Source organism: Erinaceus europaeus, chromosome 4 (genome assembly GCF_950295315.1).
Source record: "Erinaceus europaeus chromosome 4, mEriEur2.1, whole genome shotgun sequence".
Taxonomy (NCBI): domain Eukaryota; kingdom Metazoa; phylum Chordata; class Mammalia; order Eulipotyphla; family Erinaceidae; genus Erinaceus; species Erinaceus europaeus.
The window spans coordinates 67033274-67056200 of NC_080165.1; the positions used below are offsets into that span (position 1 = coordinate 67033274).

The following is a 22927-nucleotide window of genomic DNA, read 5'->3' on the forward strand; positions in this document are numbered from 1 at the left end:
TATTTAGCAAGAAATAGAAACTACTTACTGTTGCTTTTTATCTTAGACATGCTTCTCTCCGTGGTTTTATGGTATGTCCTTCTGAAACCTTCATGGGTTATTATCTCCTAATTGTAGCCAGGTTCAATACCTGTACTTGGGCTGGGGAGACAACATAATGGTTATGCAAAAGACTTTCATACCTGAGGCTTAGAGATCCCAGGTTCAATCCTCAGCACAACCACAAGCCAGTACTGAGCAGTAGGGGGGGGGGAGGGAAAGGGGGAGAGTCTCTTTCCTTGGAAATTAGTAAAATAGAACTATATAGTGAGGCACCTAGTTGAGTGCACATGTTCAAGTCCTCAGTCCCCACCTGCAGGGGAGGAATTTCAAGAGTGGTGAAGCAGTGCTGCCAAGTGTCTCTCTCTTTTTCTCCATTTCTCTCTCCCCTTAATTTCTCCCCCCCCCCTTTTTTTTTTTTTTTGCTTCCTGGGCCATTGCTAGAACTGGAACTTGGAGTCCACTGCTCCTATCATCCATTTTTTCCATTTTATTAGACAGGACAGAGAGAAATTGAGAGAGGAGGAGATAGAGAGGGAGAAAGACAGACACCTGCAGACCTGCTTCACCACTTGTAAAGCTTCTCTCCAACAGGTGGGGAGCCAGAGGCTCAGACCCGGATATTTGTGGGTCCTTGCATTTAGTACTATGTGCAGTTAACCAAATGTGCTACTGCCCAGCACCCCCTCCCGCAATTTCTCTCTGACCTATCAAATAATTAAATAAAAAATTTAAAATAAATAAAAAATATTTTTTAAAACCTGCACTCAGGGGCCAGGTGGTGGTGCACCTGGTCAAGTTCACATGCTACAACGTGCAAGCAACTTGGTTCAAGCCCCTGATCCCCACCTGCAGGGGAGAAATTTCAGGAGCCATGAAGCAGTGCTGCAGGTGTCTCTTAGTCTCTTCCTCTCTGTCTCCCCCTCTCAATTTCTCTCTCTAAAAAGAAAAGATGATTAATGGTAAAAATAAAACTATTTAAAAAAATAAAGAAAAGAAACCCTATGCTCACAAGTATGGTTAAAAGTTGCTACTGTTCTAGATGGTTGACAACTCTGTTACACATTCCCACTGTACAAAATACTTAGGTATGTAATATTACATGAAATGTCAGAATATACACTGCACTTTGTGATTATGCTATATACATGGGTTTTTATTTTTTAATAGGAGAGAGATTTAGTCCTGGAGTTGGACAGGTAAAAGCTACAGATGAAATTAAGCGTGAGATTATTCATCAGTTGAGCATCAAACCTATGGCTCACAGTGAACTGGTAAAGTCTTTACCTGAAGATGTAAGTATCCATGTTGTTGTTTTTTTTTTTTTTTAAGATTTACTTATATATTTTATGACAGAGAACTAGAGTATCACTCTTGGCAAATGCAATGCTGGAATCAAAGAAGGAACCTCATATTCAAGTGTTCAACCTTCTACCCACTATTCTACCTCCTGGACCACATCTGTGTTTCTTTTGGCTTGTTTCAAACTTGCTTGTTTGTTTATCTCCTTATGAGAAAGACAAGCATGTGAAGTTCCCCAGTGATCAAACTCATGCATACAAGTTCATGCATGCATGTCCTATGCATTATCCACTCCTTCAAACCTGCCCAGCCCTACATCTTCTACTTAACAGGCTAATGTGTGTTGATTTAATTCTGCATACCTAGCCCATAATCTTAAGAACTCCCATCCTAGGACATAATTCCAGTCACTCTTATAAAAAGTTAGAAAGCGAAAACTACTAGCAATTGGGAGCAGAATATCTTGTACAGTGATATTCTGAAATGTCAGAAAAGTTACAAATGGCGCCCACGTGGACCTGACCTGCGCATCTCTCAGATAAGTAAAGACAATTTGGCTACCTATGCACTATGGCCTTCTCTTCTGCTTGTGAAGAGATCTCCAAAGGCCTCTGTTCTTTCTTCACGAGACTGTTTTGCTGTTTCTGGAACATTTATCTCTGGACCACTCTGTGGTTTCCACTCGCTCGGGTGAACTCAGAACAGCCAGCGGGAATAGCCAGCGGGCGGGAGGCGAGGCGTGGAGCTGCTGTTTCCACCTGGTTAAACAGCCAGCCAGCCGGCTGCGCCCAGACAACCCCGCGCACCGCGCCCGCAGCCCCGCAGCCCACAGGAGGCTGACGCCAGCACGCAGGAGCCCGATGCCAACACGCTGGAGCCCGATTCCACCACGCAGGAGCCCGATGCCAGCACGCAGGCCAGCCCACAGGAGCCGGCTCTCCACCGTGTGGCGCAGGGCACTGGACGTGTGATCCCTCCACGCTGCTCGGCCACTGCGAGTAGGGCAGCAGACATGGCAGGGCCATGGGGCAGGGCCATGGCGGCCTATTATGGCCGCCACCCCTGGGCACCTAGGCCCATGCCTTCTACAAAACTGGCCCGCCTGCCCTCTTGCTATGAATTCTGGAACGATCCCGGACCTCCCGGACCCCCGGACTCCCTGCCGAAACTGGGCACACGAGATCTCCAGCTGCCGGTCCGGTCTGAAGGCAGACAAGCTGGAGTACGCAGAGATTCGTGCAGAGATCGCAACCTGCAATTCCTAGAAGTGAAGCTGCGCGGGAAGCCACCTCTGGATGGTGAAACCATCAACTAAGACAGTACAGATTTAAATTCGTGTTTAAAATGACATGTCTTCGTAACAAAGGTTTCTCTCCTTGTGTATTAATGACCATGTTTATGTGTATGTTTAAAGTTTGGTAAACAGTAACTTTAAGGCTAAATTCTTACTAGACAAAGTTAAATGAAAAAGGTTTTCAACGTAATTCTCATAAAGATAAAATTAACTTACATTTAAAGTCTGAGGTAAAAATTAGTTAACAGTCAATATATTTTAACTAAGTTGGTCTAAACAAAAGGTTAAATAGACTTGTTGATATGTAAAACTCTCCATTACCTTCTCTATTAGAAATGGTAGATCGCACAATGGCTATGCTAATTATTCTCATGCCTGAGGTTTCCTTTCCTGACTCCATCTTGAATGGGTGTAACAAAAGGTTAAAAGACGTTGTTGATATGTAAAAGTCTCAAATTCCTTCTCTATTAGAAATATGCTAATAACAAGTTTTGTTTCATAGTAAGTAAATTGCAGCCAGCTGCCTTTGGGACTCTAGGCCGTTCCCGCCCCCATGCAAATGCCCATCGAGGCAAGTAGCCCGCCCAGCTGGAGCCACCGAATTTTAACAACACTGAAAGAAATAACAATAGGTTGGGGGCCAAGCAATGACACACCTGATTAAGTGCACACATTATAGTGTGCAAGGACCAGGGTTCAAGCTCCTTGTCCCCACCTGCAGAAGGAAAGCTTCACAAGTGAAGTAGAGCTGCAGGTGTCTCTCTGTCTCTCTCCCTCTCTAAATCCTCTCCCCCCTCTCACTTTCTCTCTGTCTGTATCCAATAATAAATAAAATTATTTTAGAAAGAAAGAACAATAGTGAATCAAAAAGCAAACCTGGTTCTTAGAGCTGAATTTATACACCCATTAGAGAGAATTTCTTAAAGAGTCCTTAGGAGAGAGCCAGGTGGTGGCACACTTGGTTGAGTGCACATGCTGCAGTGCACAAGGATAAATGTTCAAACCCCCCAGGTCCCATCTGCAGGGGAAAGCTTTGCAAGTGGTGAATCAGTGCTGCAGGTGTCTCTCTGTCTCTATCCCTCTCTATAATTCCCTTCCCTCTCATTTTCTGGCTGTCTCTATCCAATAAATATGATAATAATAATAATAATAATAATAGTCCTTAGGAGAAAGTTGCCATGGGTAGAGATACTAATATAACCTATTATATAGCAGGAAGAATTGAGATATCGCCTTAACTTTAGGGGCCAAACTAGTTTTCCAGTGCTTTCCTCCTAAAGTAGCTCCAGGCTCCATGGTAGCAAATTCCAATTATTGACCATATTTTTTTATTTTTACTGAATGTCGCATAATGTTCTCAATGATATTTATAGATCATTTGTTATTTATAGGTCATTTAACTATTTTTCTCATGGGGCCATAACTTCCTTAGTCACCTCTAGGTTTTAGCCATAAAGCTTTTCAGATGCCCAGTGCCTATAGTTGGAAGAGGAAATCATTTTCACTGAGACTTTAAATTTTTTTTTAATTTGAAATATAGATTAAGACTTTAAACTTTAATGTTGATTCTTCTTGATTTAAACCTATCTTTTATTGATAATAATATTACTTTGAAATGTCAAAAAAACTTTTTAAACATTTATAGAAACAAAACTAAAATAAGCCTATCAGCAGGTGACCAATCTTTTTCTTTTTTGATATTTTTTTAATACCTCAGCCACTAGTCCCCCACTGCATTGTTCTGTAGAAAATACCTGGTCTACCATTTCGTCTTTAAACTTGATCATATATCTCTAAATTAGAGCCTCACAATTAGGCACAATTTTGCTTCCCAGTAAACACTTGGCAGTATCACATCCAGGGCAGGGCATTCAATGTTAACAGAAACCAAGAATGCTGCTAAGTGCCCTACAATGCACAGGACAGCAGCACCCACAACAAAGATTTTCCTGGTCCAAATGTCACCGGTGCTATTAAGAAACTGATCTGAAATTTTTAAGTATTTTTTTAAATGCATATTTTATTATCACACCAAAAAATGATTATTAATTTCTTAATGTCACTAAATATCTGATCAAGATAAAAATTACTTGGGACCATGTGGTGTTTGCACCTGGCTGAGCTGATGTGTTAACACTGTGCAAGGACCCGGGTTCAAGCCCCCAGTACTCACCTGCAGGGGCAAAGCTTCCCAAGTGGTGAAGCAGTGTCTCTTTGTATCTCCCTCTCTATCACCTCCTTCCCTCTTGATTTATGGTTGTCTCTATCTAATAAATAAAAATTTAAGAAAAAGATAAAAATTACTTGTACTTTGATATCTAGGATATGAATCTTGAGTTGTTAGATGTAAACTCAACTACCATTTCACTTGGACTTAAAGAAAGGATAAAATTTTAAGTGGTGTGCCTTATATAAGTGATTTACCAAACATTTTTGAATAGAGAAATTTCTGTTTGCAGAATTACTATGAATATCTTATCATGATGAATGGTTAAGATTTTGAAACTACTGCTTTTACTAAAAATCAGTATAACTGTTCTCTAAGTATTATAAATATCTTATATAAATTTCATTTAAATGTTAAATATATTTTCTGTTTTCATTTATTTGCTTTTTAAAGCTATCACCTTGATTCCATATGGCTACAACTTGTGATTGTTAGCTTACCAAATCTATTTCCCTAATTACATACTAACTGTTAGGCTTATTATAGAGTCCTCATTTGTAAATGTCAGAGTAGTAATGTATCTATTTATAGGTTTTCTGTGAGGCTTAATGAGATAGCATATATTATTATTAACATAAGAGACAGTTAATTTGTTTTCTATAATTCTAGGAAAATAAGGAAACTGGCATGGAGAGTGTAATTGAAACAGTTGCCCATTTTAAGTGAGTATTTCTTAACATTACACTCAACAATTTCAACCTACTTTATAGATATATTTATTGTATTCTGGATAGGTGTTCATAGCTGATAGCTTCAAAGAATTGAAATTAACCTGGATAGGTTGTCTAAGTACATGCATTCTTAAAATTGCATTGTTTGGGGGACAGGCGGTGGTGTACCTAGTTAAGTGCACAAATTACAATGTGCAAGGATCCGGGTGCAAGCCTCTGGTCCCCACCTACAGGGGAAAAGCTTCACAAGTGTTGAAGCAGAGCTGCAGTTGTCTCTGTTTCTCTCCCTCTCTATCTCCCTCTCCCCTCTCAGTTTCTTTCTGTCTCTATCCAATAGTAAATAAATAAATAATTTTTTAAAAATTCCATTGTTTTCAGTTTGGGGAGACAGCATAATGGTTCTGCAAAAGACTTTCATGCCTGAGGCTCTGAGATCCCAGGCTCAATGCCTTTATTTTGATGATTGTGCATGATTTCTTAAAAGGTTATTTAGTGGGGTCGGGCGGTGGCGCAGTGGGTTACGCGCATGTGGAGCAAAGTACAAGGACCGGCATAAGTATCCCGGTTCGAGCCCCCGGCCCCCCACCTGCAGGGGAGTCACTTCACAGGTGGTGAAGCAGGTCTGCAGGTGTCTGTCTTTCTCTCCCCTCTCTGTCTTCCCCTCCTCTCTCCATTTCTCTCTGTCGTATCCAACAACGAACAACATCAACAATGGCAATAATAATAACCACAACGAGGCTACAACAACAAGGGCAATAAAAGGGGGGAAGATGGCCTCCAGGAGTGGTGAATTCATGGTGCAGGCACCAAGCCCAGCAATAACCCTGGAGGGAAAAAGAAAAACAAAAGGTTATTTAGTTGACAGGGGATTGACATAATGGTTATGCAAAAATATTTTCATGCCTGAGGCTCCAAAGTCCCAGGTTCAAGAAGGGGAGGGGAGGAGAAGGGAGAAGAAGAAGAAAAGAAGGAAGGAGAAAGAAAGGGTTATATTACTGAGAAACATAGAAAAATAGACAGAGCTCTCCTCAGCTCTGGCTGATGGTGGTGCTGGGTATTAAATTTGAGACCTCTGACCCTCAGGCATGAAAATCTGGCATGCTACCATTGAAGTCATCTTACCAGTCCAGTATGCAAGCTTTTAGAAAGAAAAAAAAAAAAGTTGAAAAATTTCTCCACCCCTTGGTAGAGTTTAGAACAGGCATCTTTACATAAAAATATAAGCCTTAACGTGACTTTTACTACAGTTGAATTTTGTTTGGAGATATCATAATGCAATTATTTTCTTGTCATTAGACAATCATTACCACTTCAGTAACTGTTCCATTTGTCCAGTTAGGACAAATTCAAAGTAGACATTCTAGATAAAATGGATATACATAAATCTTTAGATATAAATTTCAAAATTAACCAACAGGAGATAGTAGTACCAGCTGGCACCACCAGCAGAATATGAGAGCTCTGCTTTCTTTTTTTGTCATCTAAGACTATCTCTTCGATTAATATGATTTTAATAATAATATTTTAAGGGCCTTTCTTTTCATAGGAAACCTGGATTAACAGGACGGGGCATGTATGAACTGAAGCCAGAATGTGCTAAAGAGTTCAACTTGTATTTCTATCACTTTTCAAGAGCAGAGCAGTCCAAGGTAATAAGGAAAATTTAAAGTGTGCTAGGGTAAAGTGTCTGTGGATTAGTGCTTTCTTTCTTAATTTCTTTGTTTTGGCAAAGCTGGAACCCCACATATTTATGACACCACCACTCTGGGCCACTTCTCCATATATATAGATATGGAGAAAGAGAAAGAGAGAGAGATCATAGCACTGGAGCCTCCTTCAGTGCCAAAGCACCACCTCCCGCCATATGGTGCCAGGGCTTGACCCTGTGCTTGCACAAATGACATGGCAGATGCCCTACCCAATGAACTCTCTCTCTAGCCTCCTGGCTTGGATTTTTTCCCCTAAAGAACTTACTATTCATTGAATCAACTACTCTTCATTGATTGGGAAAGGATACATGTCCAGTCTTTTCTTATTTATTTTGCCACCAGGGTTATTTCTGGGGCTTAATGCCAGCATGACTCCACCATTCTTGGTGGCAACTAGTATTTCCATTGTAAAACATTGGTAAAATATCAACAGTTTAAAAAGAAAGTACAGCTTATCTATATAGTACAAAACTGAACAGTTTGCAGTCTTCCTGTGTTTTTGCATACATATGTAAGACTTCTGTAATTATTTACCTGCCCACACATAGACGGTTGTATGAAGACAAATGGTCAGCCTGTACTATAACCAATTTAAACCCACTTTATACCCATTTCAGAATTAATACTACTTAACATTGTGTTTTGCCATAGTGATTTGTGTGATTTTTCCATTTATTCTTGGGTAGTTAAATTTTGCCTTCTAGCAGTCAAGTCTTAAGATACCTTTTCAGCAAATGATATTAAGCAAAACTTAACGTGAAGTTCTTGAGGAAGTTTATGGCTTAAACCTAAATACCTTTTCTGGCTTTGGTTTGTACATATTTTATATTTTAAAACAAGAAAAAAACCCTTTTGGGAAACTGAATGGAGGAAAATTAGCTTTAGGGTATTGGTTTGAAAAGGACTACAACACTAAAAATAAAATTTGTTTGAAATCAGAAAACAATTCAGTTTAGCAAAATCAACTTATATCATTAGCTTTGAACAATAAGTTATTTTGTATCACTAATGCCTCTTCATAATACTTTTTTATCAGGCAGAGGAAGCTCAACGGAAATTGAAAAGACAAAATAGGGAAGATACAGGTATTTTAAATTTTTTTGAATGTTTTATGTGAGGCTCTTACATTGTTTTCTGTTGACTGTGATTATCCTTAATGAAGCTTTTTTTTTGTTTCTTTGTTCATACACACTTGAGAACTGCTCAGTTCTGGCTTTTGGTGTGGTACTAGGGATTGAACCTAGGATGTTAAGAGTCTCAGAAATGAAGTCTTTTGTATAATCTTTACTCTGTCTCCCAGGCCCCTTGATGTAAATTTAAATATAAGCTTTCTAAGCACCATTCAGGGAACTAAAAAATATGCTAATACTGTCCCCTCTGGATTAATAGTTTTATCTTAGCTCTGGAGATATTTTTTTGGTCTATTTATACTTTTTTTTATATATATATAAAATGGAAATATTGACAGGACTATAGGATGAGAGGGGTACATTTTCACACAGTGCCCACCCCTAAAGCTCCATATCCCATTCCCTCCCTTGATAACTTCCTCATTCTTTATCCCTCTGGAAGTATGGACCCAGGATCATTGTGAGGTACAGAAGGTGGAAGGTCTGGCTTCTGTAGTTGCTTCCCTGCTGAACATGGGCATTGACAAATCAATCCATATTCCCAGCCTGTCTCTCTCTTTCCCTAGTGGAGCAGGGCTCTGGGAAACCAGGTCCTCAAATATGGTAACGTGTATGCTCTGCAGGGTGAGCTATATTCCAGCCCAAGAAAATATACCTCCCCCATAAATGCATTTTTAAGGTGTGTTAAGGAGTATCCTTTGAATGAAGACTATGAAAAGTATCTAATAGAAGGGTCGTTTTAAAAGTGCATATCCTATAAAAATTTAAAAAAACATTAATAACTTCATTTTCAGCACTCCCACCTCCAGTTTTGCCTCCATTCTGCCCTCTATTTGCAAGCTTGGTTAACCTTTTGCAGTCAGATGTCATGTTGTGCATCATGAGAACAATACTGCAGTGGGCTGTAGAACATAATGGATATGCCTGGTCTGAGTCTATGCTGCAAAGGGTAGGTTTGATATCATTTGTCCTTCTAATTTAGTAGTTTTGCATTAAAAGTCAGAAATACATCTTTGGATGATGACAGAAAATTAAGACTCAGAAAACTTAGAAGTTTCTTTATGTAATGATGTAGGGTTACCGTAATGGGAAATACAGCATGCTCTTACTTTTCTGTCTGACAATAAAAAAGAAAGAGGCCAATTTATTTATTTATTTTTAATTTTTCATTATTTTAAGTGTATCTTTTACTTACAGTTTTTGTGTTTCAAGAATCACTGCAAAAATACAATTAATACTGAAGAATATTGGGGATAATATCACTGTATCTCCTTTTTTTTCACCACTCCCATCATCTATAATGGTCTGTGTCCCCTTCCCCATCCCCACAGATAACCACTATTGATCTCCCACTGTCTTAGATATAGGTTGACTGTTTTTTTTTTTTTTTTTGCACTTTTGTATGTTCAGTTCTCTGTATTTCACACATGAGCAAATCCATTCTGTAGTTGTCCTACTTGCTTCACTAAGCATAATCTTTTCCAATTCCATCCACTTTATTCCAAATAACACAACATCATCTTTTTTATTGCTGAATAATATTCCATTGAATATAGGTCCCATAACTTTTTTATCCAGTCAGCTGTTGAATGACATTTTGGTTGTTTGCATGTTTTTTTTTGTTTTTTTTTTTTAATATTTATTTTTTATTCCCTTTTGTTGCCCTTGTTTTAGGTTGTTTGCAAGTTTTTGCTGTTGTGAATAAAGCGTCTATTAACATGGGGGTTCATATATCCCTTCGAGTCAGTGTTATCACATCTTTGGGCAGATCTGGCCTATTTTTTATACTGTGTGGTTATGATTACCTTGGGATTCCATTGGCTGATATGGCTCTTATTGATTAGTCCTGATATCTTTGTGTAGATAGTACTCAGATATTTGTATATTATCTTTAAATAGTTTTTTCATTTAATCCTCTTAGAAAATGAATTTATCAGTATCTATAGTTTATAATTGAAGAAATCAAAACTTTCAGATTTATGGTTCTGTAGCTAATAAGTGGCATGTTTACACCCCTGTTGTGTTTTATTTTAGTGCTTTAATATGTTGCTCTTAAATTATCTCATTGAATTCATACAACATCTATATGAGTAGATACAACTTTTTCTGTTGTATAGATGAAGTCAAGTTTCAGTGAGTTTCTGTTATATAGATGAAGTCAAGTTTCAGTGAGTTTCAGTTAACTTGTCCATGTTACTCATCTAGTAAGTGGCATAGTAATTATTTAATAGAATCATCCTATTCTGCCTATTGTGTACTAGACACTTTATATGCAGTGTTTGTCACCCTCAAAATCACTAGGATGGAAGCTTTGCTTTTATATATTTTAAGAATGATGAGTTCCAGACAGGTTTCCTGAAAGCATGTAATTTAAGTGAAGCAAATGGCCCTATGTGTTCGAAATTATTCAGAGATACCATAGAATTTCGTTCAGAAATTGAGGAGCAAGGAAAAGAGCAGTAAAAATATAAACAGATTTTTTTCATGATAGATGTTTCAATTTGCTGGTTCTTAGATTTTCATTTCAAGACTGGTGTAGGGATAAAAATAAAGTTGAAAATTATATATTGTATGAATTGCTTGTCACTCTGCTAATAATTTTAGCTTAGCCTAACTAAAATAGACTTTTTTCATTGCTTAAAAATTTTACTTAAAAAATGAAGTTTAGGGAGCTGGGCGGTAGCGCAGCGGGTTAAGCGCAGGTGGCGATAAGTGCAAGGACTGGCATGAGGATCCCGGTTCGAGCCCCCGGCTCCCCACCTGCAGGGGAGTCGCTTCACAGGCGGTGAAGCAGATCTGCAGTTGTCTGTCTTTCTCTCCTCCTCTCTGTCTTCCCCTCCTCTCTCCATTTCTCTCTGTCCTATCCGACGACGACATCAACTACAACAACAATAAAAAGACAAGGGCAACAAAAAGGAAGATAAATAAATAAAATTACAAAAAAAAAAAAAAGAAGTTTAACCACAACAAGGGCAACAAAAATGAGAGAAATGGCTTTCAGGAGCAGTGGATTCGTAGTGCAGGCACCGAGCCCCAGCATAACCCTGGAGGATGGATGGATGGAAGGGAGGGAGGGAGGGAGGGAGGGAGGGAGGGAGGAGGAAAATGAAGTTTAGAGTTTAAATTGAATAATTATTAAATGAAATTCCTTATACTTTGTCTTTGATCATTTGACTTACCTTTTTAAATTGAGAATTCTGTTTTGTTTATTCTGATAATATTTAATGCTTGCTATTTGTCCTATTAAAAGTTATAAAACATTGTATTTGAGGTGTTACATTTAATTGGAATGGCACTGCAAGAAGAAAAGCAGCACTTAGAGAATGTCATGGAAGAGCATGTAGTAACATTTACCTTCACTCAAAAGATATCAAGTATGTACTTACTTTTTGTTAAATTCATTCAAAATACCAGTGACTTTAAATATGTAAAATGATCTTTTTATTTGATCAGAGAGCTTCTAGATATTGAATCCAAATTTCTAATGCTGTATGTTCACCTCTGTGTTAAAGAAGATAAATCATATCCTGGCATACTTTCATAAACTACTTAGAGTGTCAATAAAATACAAACATTTTAATTCATAGCCAGAAAAAAAAAGTAATGAGATATCCTTAGTTGTTGTTGTTTTTTTAATTTCTTCATTGGGGGATTAATGGTTTATAGTCAACAGTGAAATTACAATAGTTTGTACATGCATTAGCATTTCCCAGTTTTCCACATAATAATACTACCCCCACTTTAGTTTTAAGTAAGTAAAGCATATCTATTTAAGCTTTAATACATATTTTAATCAAATACGTATATTTGTGCTGTGTTATTTGTATAAATTTAAGATGTAATATGTTACTTTGATAATATTACTGTGAATGTCTTTAATAGCAATACCACACATCATAGTAAAATATTATTGTCTATATTATTACACTGTGCTTTAGCTCTGTATAGTATATTTACTGCTTGTTATAAGTTTGTACTCTTAAACATCATTCTAAGATAAACTCCAAAACACAGTGTATCCTTCCAAAATCCCACTTTTAAATTGTTTCTATTGCCTTTAAAATAGTTTTGAAAATAAAAGGATTTGTTGCAGGGAATTATTTGCATATAATGTTGCAGCTCCTTTTAGAAGACCCTGGATTTTTATTTCCTCTAAATTTTTATTATTGAAAATTTCAAATGTGTAGATTGGAGGGCTCAGGTGGCGGCGCACCTGCTGAATGCACATCATCACTGCACACAAACACAGGCTCAGGACTCGGTCTCCACCCGTGGGGGGGTGCTTCATGAATAGTTAAGCAGGGCTGCAGGTGTATACACTTTTCCCAGCCTTTGCTGGGGACATCATAATAGTTTTTTTGTTTTATTTTTATTTTTGTTTTATTATTTTCTTTTACCAGAGCACTGCTCAGCTCTGGAGTATGGGGTTGGGGGGAAGGACTGAACCTGTAGCCCTAAAGCCTCAGGCATGAGAACCTTTTTACAGAACCATTATGCTGTTTCCCCACACCCCATACTATTTCGTTTTTAAAGGAAAAAAATGTAAAAATCTCAGATTGAGCAGTTAATCTAATGGTTATGCATGCTGCATTGGTAACAAACTGAATCTTTTTTTCTTTTTGTGCTGAGGATTTTGTCCTTTTTAAATTATATATGTGTGTGTGTGTTCAGTGTTTATTTTGAGAGTACTGTGGTGGTGCCAAATATTAAACCTGCAACCTCAGAGCCTCAGGCATCAAAGTCCTTTGTGTAACCACTATGCTATGTCCCTGGCGCTTTGCTTATTTAGTCCCTTGTTATAGTCAGTATTCCTTTTGTTGTTTAAACTGTGCCAATTTTAATTGGTGAGCATATGTTCAGTTGTGTTCTAAGTTTTGCTTCAATCCAGTTAATATTTGAGCACCACCTTTTTTCCTGGCAAAATGATTTCTGAGATATAGGTTATGTCACAGGGTCATTTTTTTACTTTTCCTCCCCTGACCTGTAGCCAGCCATTTGCTGAAGTCTTAAATTTTGAGTGGTATGCAGGGCTGGGCCGTGGCACACCTGGCAGAGTGCACATGTTACAGTGAACAAGGGCCCAGGTTCAAGCCCCCAGTCCCCACCTTCTGGGAGAAAGCTTTGCAAGTGGTGAAGCAGGGCTGCAGGTGGTGTCTCTCTGTCTCTCTCCCTGTCTCTCTCCACCATCTCTCTCAATTTCTGTCTCTATCCAATAATAAATAAAGATAATTAAAAAAAAATAGAGTGGTATGGTAGGGCCATAGGAAGTTCTTAATGGCAGAGAATTCTCTGTCTTTTCTTTGTAATATTTTTATTTATTTACTTATATATTTATTGGATAGAGAGAGAAAGAAAGAAAAATCGAGAGGAAAGAGAGTGGGAGAGAGACGTAACTGCAGCACTACACAGCTTGCAAAGCTTCCCCCTGCACATGAGGACCAGGGGCTAGAACTCAGATCCTTGTGTATTGTAAATGCCCACGCAGCTGTGCCACCACCCAGCCCCCTCTGTCTTTCTTTGATGTTGTGTTCATTGCTATTTCTTTTTAAGGAATATGTGAATACTAGGTTCTACTGGGAGGTGCAGAGCAATAGTCCTACCTTGTTTAATGCTAGATCTCTTTAATGCTAGATTTTTTTTTCCTTTTTATCCTCATCCAGCAAGTTTAAGAAAGAGAGGAAACGGGGGCTGGGTGGGTAAGGATATCGGTTCGAGCTCCAGGCTCCCCACCTGCAGGGAGGTCGCTTCACAAGCGGTGAAGCAGGTCTGCAGGTGTCTTATCTTTCTCTCCCCCTCTCTGTCTTCTCCTCCTTTCTCGATTTCTCTGCCCTGTCCAACAACAACGATAAACAAGGGCAACAAAAGGGAAAAAAAACATCCTCTAGGAGCAGTGGATTTATAGCCCCAGCAATAACCATGGAGGCAAAAAAAGAAAAAAAGAGAGAAACTCCCCAGTGAAGATTGTGTTCTTGGATACTAACATTTCCCTCTTTTTTCTAGCAGTAGTTCTTTCTGTGAATTAACATTGTATCTTTTGCCTTTCATTATTATTATTTTCTTTCAATACAATAGTCCTTTACTTTAAGACAACCACACAGAAAAATCCGTAATTTCAAATATTTTTTTCAGCTTACTTATTTTATGAGAGAGGGAGGTAAGAGTATCACTTTACTCCAACATATGTGATACTAGACATCAAAATTTAGGACCTCACTGTTGCAAATCTTGCTCTGCTTACTGAGTCACCACCCCAGCTCCCAGTCTAGCTACCTTTATGGAAGAGAGAGAAGCAGAGCTCTGCTCTGGCATATGCAGGGCCTAGGATTGAGCCTGGGGCCACATGTCTTTTATTTATTTATTTATTTATTTTATTTATTTATTCCCTTTTGTTGCCCTTGTTGTTTTATTGTTGTAGTTATTATTGTTGTTGTCGTTGTTGGATAGGAGAGAAATGGAGAGAGGAGGGGAAGACAGAGAGGAGGAGAGAAAGATAGACACCTGCAGACCTGCTTCACCGCCTGTGAAGCGACTCCCCTGCAGGTGGGGAGCCAGGGTTCGAACCGGGGTCCTTATGCCGATCCTTGTGCTTTGCGCCACTGGGGCCACATGTCTATACAAGTTCCTACACTCTACCCTTTGAGCCAATTCCATAGCCACTCCTTAAGTTCATTTACTCATCACCGTATAATCCTTGGTTCTCTTTCCATTACTTTCTCTTTTGTTTTTTAAAACAATCATCATTTCTATGAACATTCCTCTTACTTTTCTTTAAACCTTTTATATAACTGAGATGCACTATTTATAGTCAGGTTGCTAGTTTCAATTACAGAATTTTAGATCTGAAAGAATAGTTAAGATTACATCATTCAATCTCTTCCCCTCTTAGAACAGAGGAATATTTTGCCAGAATGGTAGCGCTTCAATCCAGAAAAATCAATAATTGTGCATGTCCTACTAGTGAACCAAATTAGCTAATATTAAATATATTCTTTTTTTAGCAAAAAAAACGTGGATTTATTTATTTAAAAGTATAGGTTTATTTAAAGTGTGAGCTTACTCTCAGTAAATGAGAAAACATCTAACTCCATACTCTACAAAGAGTAGAAAATGAATTTAGTTAACAAGAAGGAAACTACACACACACACACACACACACACACTAGTAGGGACTGCACTGTGTAGACTAGAAAATATATATACTGTTAAAGGAATAGAAAGGGTTTTCAGAAAGTTGGTCTGCTTAATAAACATACTCTAGAGAATATGGTTTTCATTGTTCCTCAGATCATTCATATAAGAAATTTGTTTTGAATTTGGGTTTGGTTTTTTTGTTTGTTTTAATTTTTTAATATTTATTTATTTATTTTCCCTTTGTTGCCCTTTTTTTTTTATTGTTGTTGTAGTTACTATTGATGTAGTCGTTGTTAGATAGGACAGATAGAAATGGAGAGAGGAGGGGAAGACAGAAGGGGAGAGAAAGATAGATACCTGCCGACCTGCTTCATTGTCTGTGAAGTGACTCACCTGCAGGTGTGGAGCCGGGGGCTCAAACCAGGATTCTTACTCTGGTTCTTGCACTTTGCGCCACATACATTTAACTCGCTGCACTACCATCCGACTCCCATTTTTTGTTTGTTTGTTTGTTTGTTTTTAAGACAAGGTTATACTAAATTGGTACACATCTACTGGGGCCAGGAAATGGTACACCTGATCAAGGGCACATGATACTAAGCTCAAAGACCCACACAAGGACCTGTGCTTGAGCTCCCACTCCCTACCTACAGCAGGGATGTCCCCCCCTCCCCTCTTACTTTCTCTCTGCACTATCGAATAAAGTAGAAGGGGAAAAAAAAATAGAAAAAAATGGCTCCCAGGAGGGATGCGTTCATAGTGCAGGCACTGAACCACAGCAATAACTTTGGAGGCAAAAAAAATGTACCTGCATTGCTGTAATGCTAATTCATTTGCTTAGTCTTGTAAAATTATCAGGTACCTGGATTTTTTTTCGGGGGGGGGGAGCTAAAAATTATTTTAAAATAATCATTTGGTATAAGGCCTCAGGTTCATTGGTTAAATGGTCGTAGTTGCTGATAACTCGTTAAGTGCAAATGTGTCACAGTCTAGAAATACTGAAAAAATCTACTGAGTAGAACTATAATGAAGTGATAGGCAAATGATGTTATAGCAGTCGCATTTATCTCCTTGTACATAGTAATAATCACTATAAAACATCAGCTGTTGTCATGGTTCCTTGTATTTTTTGCCTTAGAACCTGGTGAAGCACCAAATAACTCTCCTAGCATTCTAGCTATGTTGGAAACTTTGCAAAATGCTCCATATCTAGAAGTCCACAAAGATATGATTAGGTGGATATTAAAGGTAAATTTCCTGCTTTGTCCTACTTTTTGTGAGAAGTATAAAATATTTGTTTTAATATTTCATGGCTTCAGGATAACTGAAACTTTTTTAATATAGACTTTCAATGCTATTAAGAAGATAAGGGAGAGTTCATCTACCAGTCCTGTGGCAGAAACAGAAGGAACTGTAATGGAAGAGGTATATGAAGTAGATTACATGATAAGAAAAATTATATCATCTTTACTATAGACAACTAAAGTAACCTGCAGTAAGAAAGTATTTGATATTGGGAGTCGGGTGGTAGCGCAGTGGGTTAAGCACAGGTGGCACAAAGCGCAAGGACCAGTGTAAGGATCCCGGTTGGAGCCCCCAGCTCTCCCCCCTCTCTGTCTTCACCTCCTCTCTCCATTTCTCTCTGTCCTATCCAATAATGATGACATCAGTAACAACAATAATAATAACTACAACAATAAAAAAAAAACAAGGGCAACAAAAGGGGAAAAAAAACAAAAAAAGAAAAGAAAGTACTTGATATTCAAAAATGTATAAATTTCAAGAAATGCACTACTATTTTTTCTAACATATTTTGTTAAAAAATAACCTAATATCTAGCTAAGAAATTTTTCACTAGACTAGAAAGATAACATAATAGTTATACAAAAGACTTTTATACCTGAGGCTCTGTGGTCCCAGGTTCAATCCCCAGCACCACTGTAGCCCAGAGCTGAGCAGTGCTCTGGCCTTGCTGACTTTCTCTCTCTCACTCTCTTTCATTAAAATAAAATATTTAAAAAAGGAAATATTTTATTTAGGCAATAAAGGTGTGTGTGTTTAAAAACGGTAGAGAAAGACCAGCACCAAGACACCACCTGACACTTTTATGTTCTACTTGTTTCTATTGTGTGTATGCATTCCTAGAGATTGACCCCATGCCTTACACTTGGAAAGTATGTGCTTTGCCATAGAGCCTCCCTAACCCATATAAAGTAATTATAATTAATATTTACAATAAAGATATTCCTATTTGTGGAGGAAAATGTGCATTTAGTATTTAGTGATCTAACTGAATAAAGCATAATTTCAGAGTTCAAGAGACAAAGACAAAGCTGAGAGGAAGCGAAAAGCTGAAATTGCCAGACTGCGCAGAGAAAAGATCATGGCTCAGATGTCTGAGATGCAGAGGCATTTTATTGATGAGAACAAAGAACTCTTTCAACAAACATTAGAACTGGATGCCTCTACCTCTGCTGTTCTTGATAATAGGTAAAAAATTATTTGAGTCTTTATTTCTTGACTAGTAAATGGTTCTCAGCTGGAAAATACTGCTCTTTTCCTTGTATATACACCATCTACTTATTTTATTTAAGTATGAATATTCTTAACCCTAAAGTTATTTGAAAGAATTGATGAATTTTGTGGTCTCCTGTTAAAGAAGTTGATCTTAGAAATTTGAGTTTAGGGAGTTGGGTGGTAGGTAGCACAGCGGGTTAAGCACACATGGTGTAAAGCACAAGGACCGGCGTAAGGATCCCAGTTCAAGCCCCCGGCTCCCCACCTGCAGGGGAGTCGCTTCACAGGCGGTGAAGCAGGTCTGCAGGTGTCTATCTTTCTCTCCCTCTCTCTGTCTTCCCCTCCTCTCTCCATTTCTCTCTGTCCTATCCAACAATGACAACATCAATAACAACAACAATAATAATAACAACCAAAAATTTTTAAAAAAAGAAATTTGAATTTAGAGAGCTAGACATTGGTGCACTTGGTAGAGGGCACATGTTAAAAAGCACAAGGATCTTGGTTCAAGTCCCCAGTCCCCCACCTGCAGGGGGAAAACTTGCCAAGTAGTAAAGCAGTACTGCAGATGTCTGTCTGTCTCACTCCTACTCTCTCCATTTCTGTCTCTCTATCCAGTAAATAAATAAATAAATAGAAAAAAAGAGGAATTTGGCTTTATTAGTATATATTGGCTTTGAGGATATCTCTAACCATAGGTAAAATAATTCATGTGTACACTTAACATAATACAGAAGAACGCTAAACATTTACCAAAAAAAAAAAAAAAAAAGAATATTGGCCAGTGAAATAGCTCACTTGGATAGTGTATTGCTTTGCCATGCATCTGAGCTTATTCCTCAACACATTGAATGAAGCTTTCTGCTTCAGTGCTGGAATCCTTTCCTTACTGACCTCCACCTCTCTGTCTCTATCATAAAAAATAAATAAGTAGGGGGGTGGGCAGTAGCACACCGGTTTAAGGACAAAATAGTATGAAGCGCAAGGACCTGCACAAGGATCCTGGTTCGAACCCCCAGCTTCCCACCTGCAGGGGAGTCACTTCAAAATCTGTGAAATATGTGAAAGATGTCTTTCTTTCCCTCCCTCTCTCTGTCTTCCCCATCTCTCTTAACTTCTCTCTGTCCTAACAACAACAATAGGGAAAAAATGCCTGCCAGGAGTAGTAAAATGGATTTGTAGTGCAGGCACAGAGCCCAAGCGATAACCCTGGAGGCAAAAATAAATAAATAAGTATATAAATAAACAAAATGTTTTCAAAAAGAAATGAATACAACAGACCATGTGTCTACTGCTTTGCTTATTGGATTGCTGTGAGGATTAAAAGAGGTGCTTTTTTTTACATATGAAAGGCTAGGCTATCAGATCTTTAAAACTATAGATTTTAGGGTAAAGGAGATAGCATAATGGTTATACAAAAAGGCTTTCATATGGGAGATTCTAAAGCCCCCCATACCACCATTAACTAGAGCTGACGAGTGCTCTGGTTTAAAAAAAAAAAAACATAGATGCTAAATATGTTCATACCTAGAATTTGCTACCTTAATTATACAGAAACATCTAGGCTTATTAATTATACTTATAACTTCTATTACAGCCCTATGTTTTCAGATAAGACACTTACAGCGCTGGGCCCAGCACAAACCCAGGTCCCTGAACAAAGACAATTTGTTACTTGTATTTTATGTCAAGAAGAACAAGAAGTGAAGGTAGAAAGCAAAGCAATGGTCCTAGCAGCATTTGTTCAAAGATCAACTGTATTATCAAAAAACAGAAGTAAATTTATTCAGGATCCAGGTAAGTCTGAGCTAGATCCTTTTATTCCTGGTTAACAGTGACTGCGACTTGGTTGGTGATATTCGTAGATTTTACTAGTCTGAAGATAACTTTTTAAATAGTTTATTATTATTGTTTCCTGTCTTTATTTATTGGATAGAGACAGCCAGAAATAGAGAGAACAGAGGGAGATAGCGAGGGAAAGAGAGCACTGCTTCACTGCTCCTGAAGCTTTCCCCCTTGCAGGTGGGGACCAGAGGCTTGAACCCGGGTCCTTGAGCATTGTAACATGCACTCAACCAGGTGTTCCACCACCTAGCCCCCTGAAAATAACTTCTTAAGCTTGGTGTGCTGTCTTCCTTAGGCAGGTAGGTTAGGCAGGAATTCCTCACCTGACAGATCTAAAAATACTGTGGAAGGGTGTCATGCCAGAATTATGCACCTGGTAAATAGTGGGGATATTTAAAAAGTTTTTGTTTGTGAACAAAAACTTTCCCCAATTTTCAACACTGTGGTAAAACCCTTATAATTAGTCAACACACTGTAACAGTAATTATTATTTTGTGTCATGAATAAAGAGTAGAATCCTTTGAGAACAATTGTAATGTTGCAGATAGCATTCTCCTCCAGAAAGCAGATTCTTGCAATAAAGATTACCATACCAAACATTTACTGGAGTTTTGGGATCAATATCTGTGGCATGAAGAAGATACCAGGTTTGGGCTAAAGGTGAAAAAGACTTCCCAAAGGGCCTCTCTGCAACTCCATGGGAATGCTAGAGGTAGCACTTCCTCTAGAGATATCCTGAGTTCAGGTGAGGTTGATGGGGTTTTTTTATACCTTGACAGTGATCAGTGACTGGTTGTGGGCCATGTCTGAAAAGAGGCATAATCTTGAGTGAAGTGAGACAGTTTTCTCTTAAGGAGGATGACAGTTGACTACCCTCTTTGAACAGCTAGGGGGAATATGTCATTCATTCCTACAAAAGCATCTGCACTGTTTACTATGCTTTTATGTCAGACGTGTTACATGCACACATGCCTCAGTGAATCCAGTAAACTTCTTTGAAAGCAGGCATTGTCTTGGAAATTTCCAAAGCACTCATATAGTGAGGGTCTTACTTTGTTATTTCATGAAGAAAAAATGTTGTCTACAAGCAGATTTCCCAAATACTTTCACCATTTACATATAAAAGATCTTGGGGGCAGGCAATGGTGCACCTGATTGAGTGCACATGTTACTAGGTGCAAGCCAGATCCCCACCTTCAGGGGGAGGCTTCACAAGCACTGAAGCAGGTTTGCAAGTAACTGTCTTTCTCTATCCTGCCCTGCTTCTCTCTCAATATCTTTCTATCATATCAAATAAAATAGAAAGGAAAAACTGACTGCCAAGAGCAATAGATTTATAGTGCTGACACTGAGCCCCCAACTATAACCCTGGTGGTGATTAAAAAAGAATAAAAATAAATAATCTTTATACTGTTATAACATCTGCATAGTTCTAAAATTACAAAACAAATTGAATACTTGAATAATTCTTCCTAAATGTTTAAAAAATTATATTTATTTAGATAGGTAATTCAAAAATTTCAAGGGCCCAGGCAACTATTTTATGTTTGTCTTCATTTTTCACCTTCTTTAAATATGAAAAGATAATATCAAGCAGAAAGCTTTATTTGAATTGCCCCTGTTACCCTCTCTGATCTGCATTGCCTTTTTGAATTTTTTGCTCCTCTTGGCCTCTGATAATAGTGTTGTGGTTATTTGCTGCGTGAGTGTCTCTGGTGAATCTCTTCTGTGGAGCACTCCATTACTTCCAAAACATCTTTTAACTTTGTTAGAGATCATTCTGACCTGGCTGCCCTGACAGTATTAAAGACAAGCCCATGAAGGATATCCTTTCACTGAACTCAAGGCATATGAAAGAAATAGACATCTTGGTGCCCTTTGAATGTGTGAAATATCTCAAGGATTAGAAGTCTTCAAATACAGAATTCCAATTTCAGTTAACATTTCAAGGAAGTTCCATTTATTCAAGGTGAAAAAAATTAAAAAGAGTTTGCTTTCTGGGAGCTAGGCAGTAGTGTAGAGGGTCAAGTGCACATGGTGCAAAGCAGGAGGACCTGTTAAGGATCCCAGTTCAAGCTTGAACTCCCCGTCTGCTTCACAAACAGTGAAGCAGATCTGCAGGTGTCTATCTTTCTCTCCCCTATCTGTCTTCCCCACCTCTCTCTATTTCTCTCTGTCCTATCCAACAACAACAGCAATAATAACAGTAACAACAATAATAATGGCAACAAAATGGAAAAATGGCCTCCAGGAGCAGTGGATTTGTAGTGCAAGCACTGAGCCCCAACAGTAACCCTGGAGGCCAAAAAAAAAAAGAAGAGGAGGAAGAAGAAGGAAGAGATAAAAGAAAGAAAGCAAGTAAAATAAATTTCAAGGTGGTGTGTGTGTGTGTCTGTGTTGTTGTATATCATGACCCTCAGTAGCTCTTGGTGAACAACAGATCAGCACAAATAAAGGTTTTGTGACACTCACTCCCCCAGCTTAAAAAAAAAAAAGAGAACTTGCTTTCTATGTTATCTAGAGTCCTGAACAAATCATTGATATGTAACTGAAAGGAATAAGCTAGCATTTCATTTCATCTGTACTATCAAGGATTTCATGATTTCAAGGAGTATATTTGTTATAAGGAAATTGCTTGTTTGTTTTGTAATGCAGAAAAATACGACCCATTGTTCATGCACCCTGATTTGTCTTGTGGAACACACACTGGTAGCTGTGGACATATTATGCATGCCCATTGTTGGCAAAGGTAATGTATATTCTTATTATTATTCAAGAGATTTTTTTCAAAGGCACAAAATTTAAAATTTTAATTAAAGAAATTACATTCAAGTGGCCCAGGGAGTAGAGTGCAGTGATCTAGCATTGAAGCTATCAAACAGTAGATCCCTGTTTGGTCCCTGGCTATGCATGTATCAGAGTGATGCTTTGATTTTTTTTCTCTATCATAAATAAATTAAATAAATAGATAAATATTTTATATTATTTCATTTTAAAATTTCATTCTGGTTGTCCGGGAGGTGGTGCAGTAGAAAAAAGCATTGGATTCTCAACTATGAGGT

At 38.2% G+C, this 22927-nt stretch overlaps 1 protein-coding gene across 4 annotated transcripts in view; it reads left to right on the forward strand.

Annotated features, from left to right (window-relative positions):
- Window positions 1-22927, forward strand: part of UBR2 (ubiquitin protein ligase E3 component n-recognin 2) — a 119631-nt gene that overhangs the window by 63735 nt on the left and 32969 nt on the right. For all 4 annotated transcript variants that reach the window (XM_060189829.1, XM_007537370.3, XM_007537371.3 and 1 more), the window contains exons 21-31: window positions 1210-1334; window positions 5472-5524; window positions 7080-7182; window positions 8279-8327; window positions 9167-9321; window positions 11644-11746; window positions 16642-16751; window positions 16848-16928; window positions 17815-17993; window positions 19618-19817; window positions 22521-22614. In XM_060189829.1, the coding sequence (XP_060045812.1) occupies window positions 1210-1334; window positions 5472-5524; window positions 7080-7182; window positions 8279-8327; window positions 9167-9321; window positions 11644-11746; window positions 16642-16751; window positions 16848-16928; window positions 17815-17993; window positions 19618-19817; window positions 22521-22614 (1252 nt within the window). The remainder of the gene's footprint in view (window positions 1-1209; window positions 1335-5471; window positions 5525-7079; window positions 7183-8278; window positions 8328-9166; window positions 9322-11643; window positions 11747-16641; window positions 16752-16847; window positions 16929-17814; window positions 17994-19617; window positions 19818-22520; window positions 22615-22927) is intronic.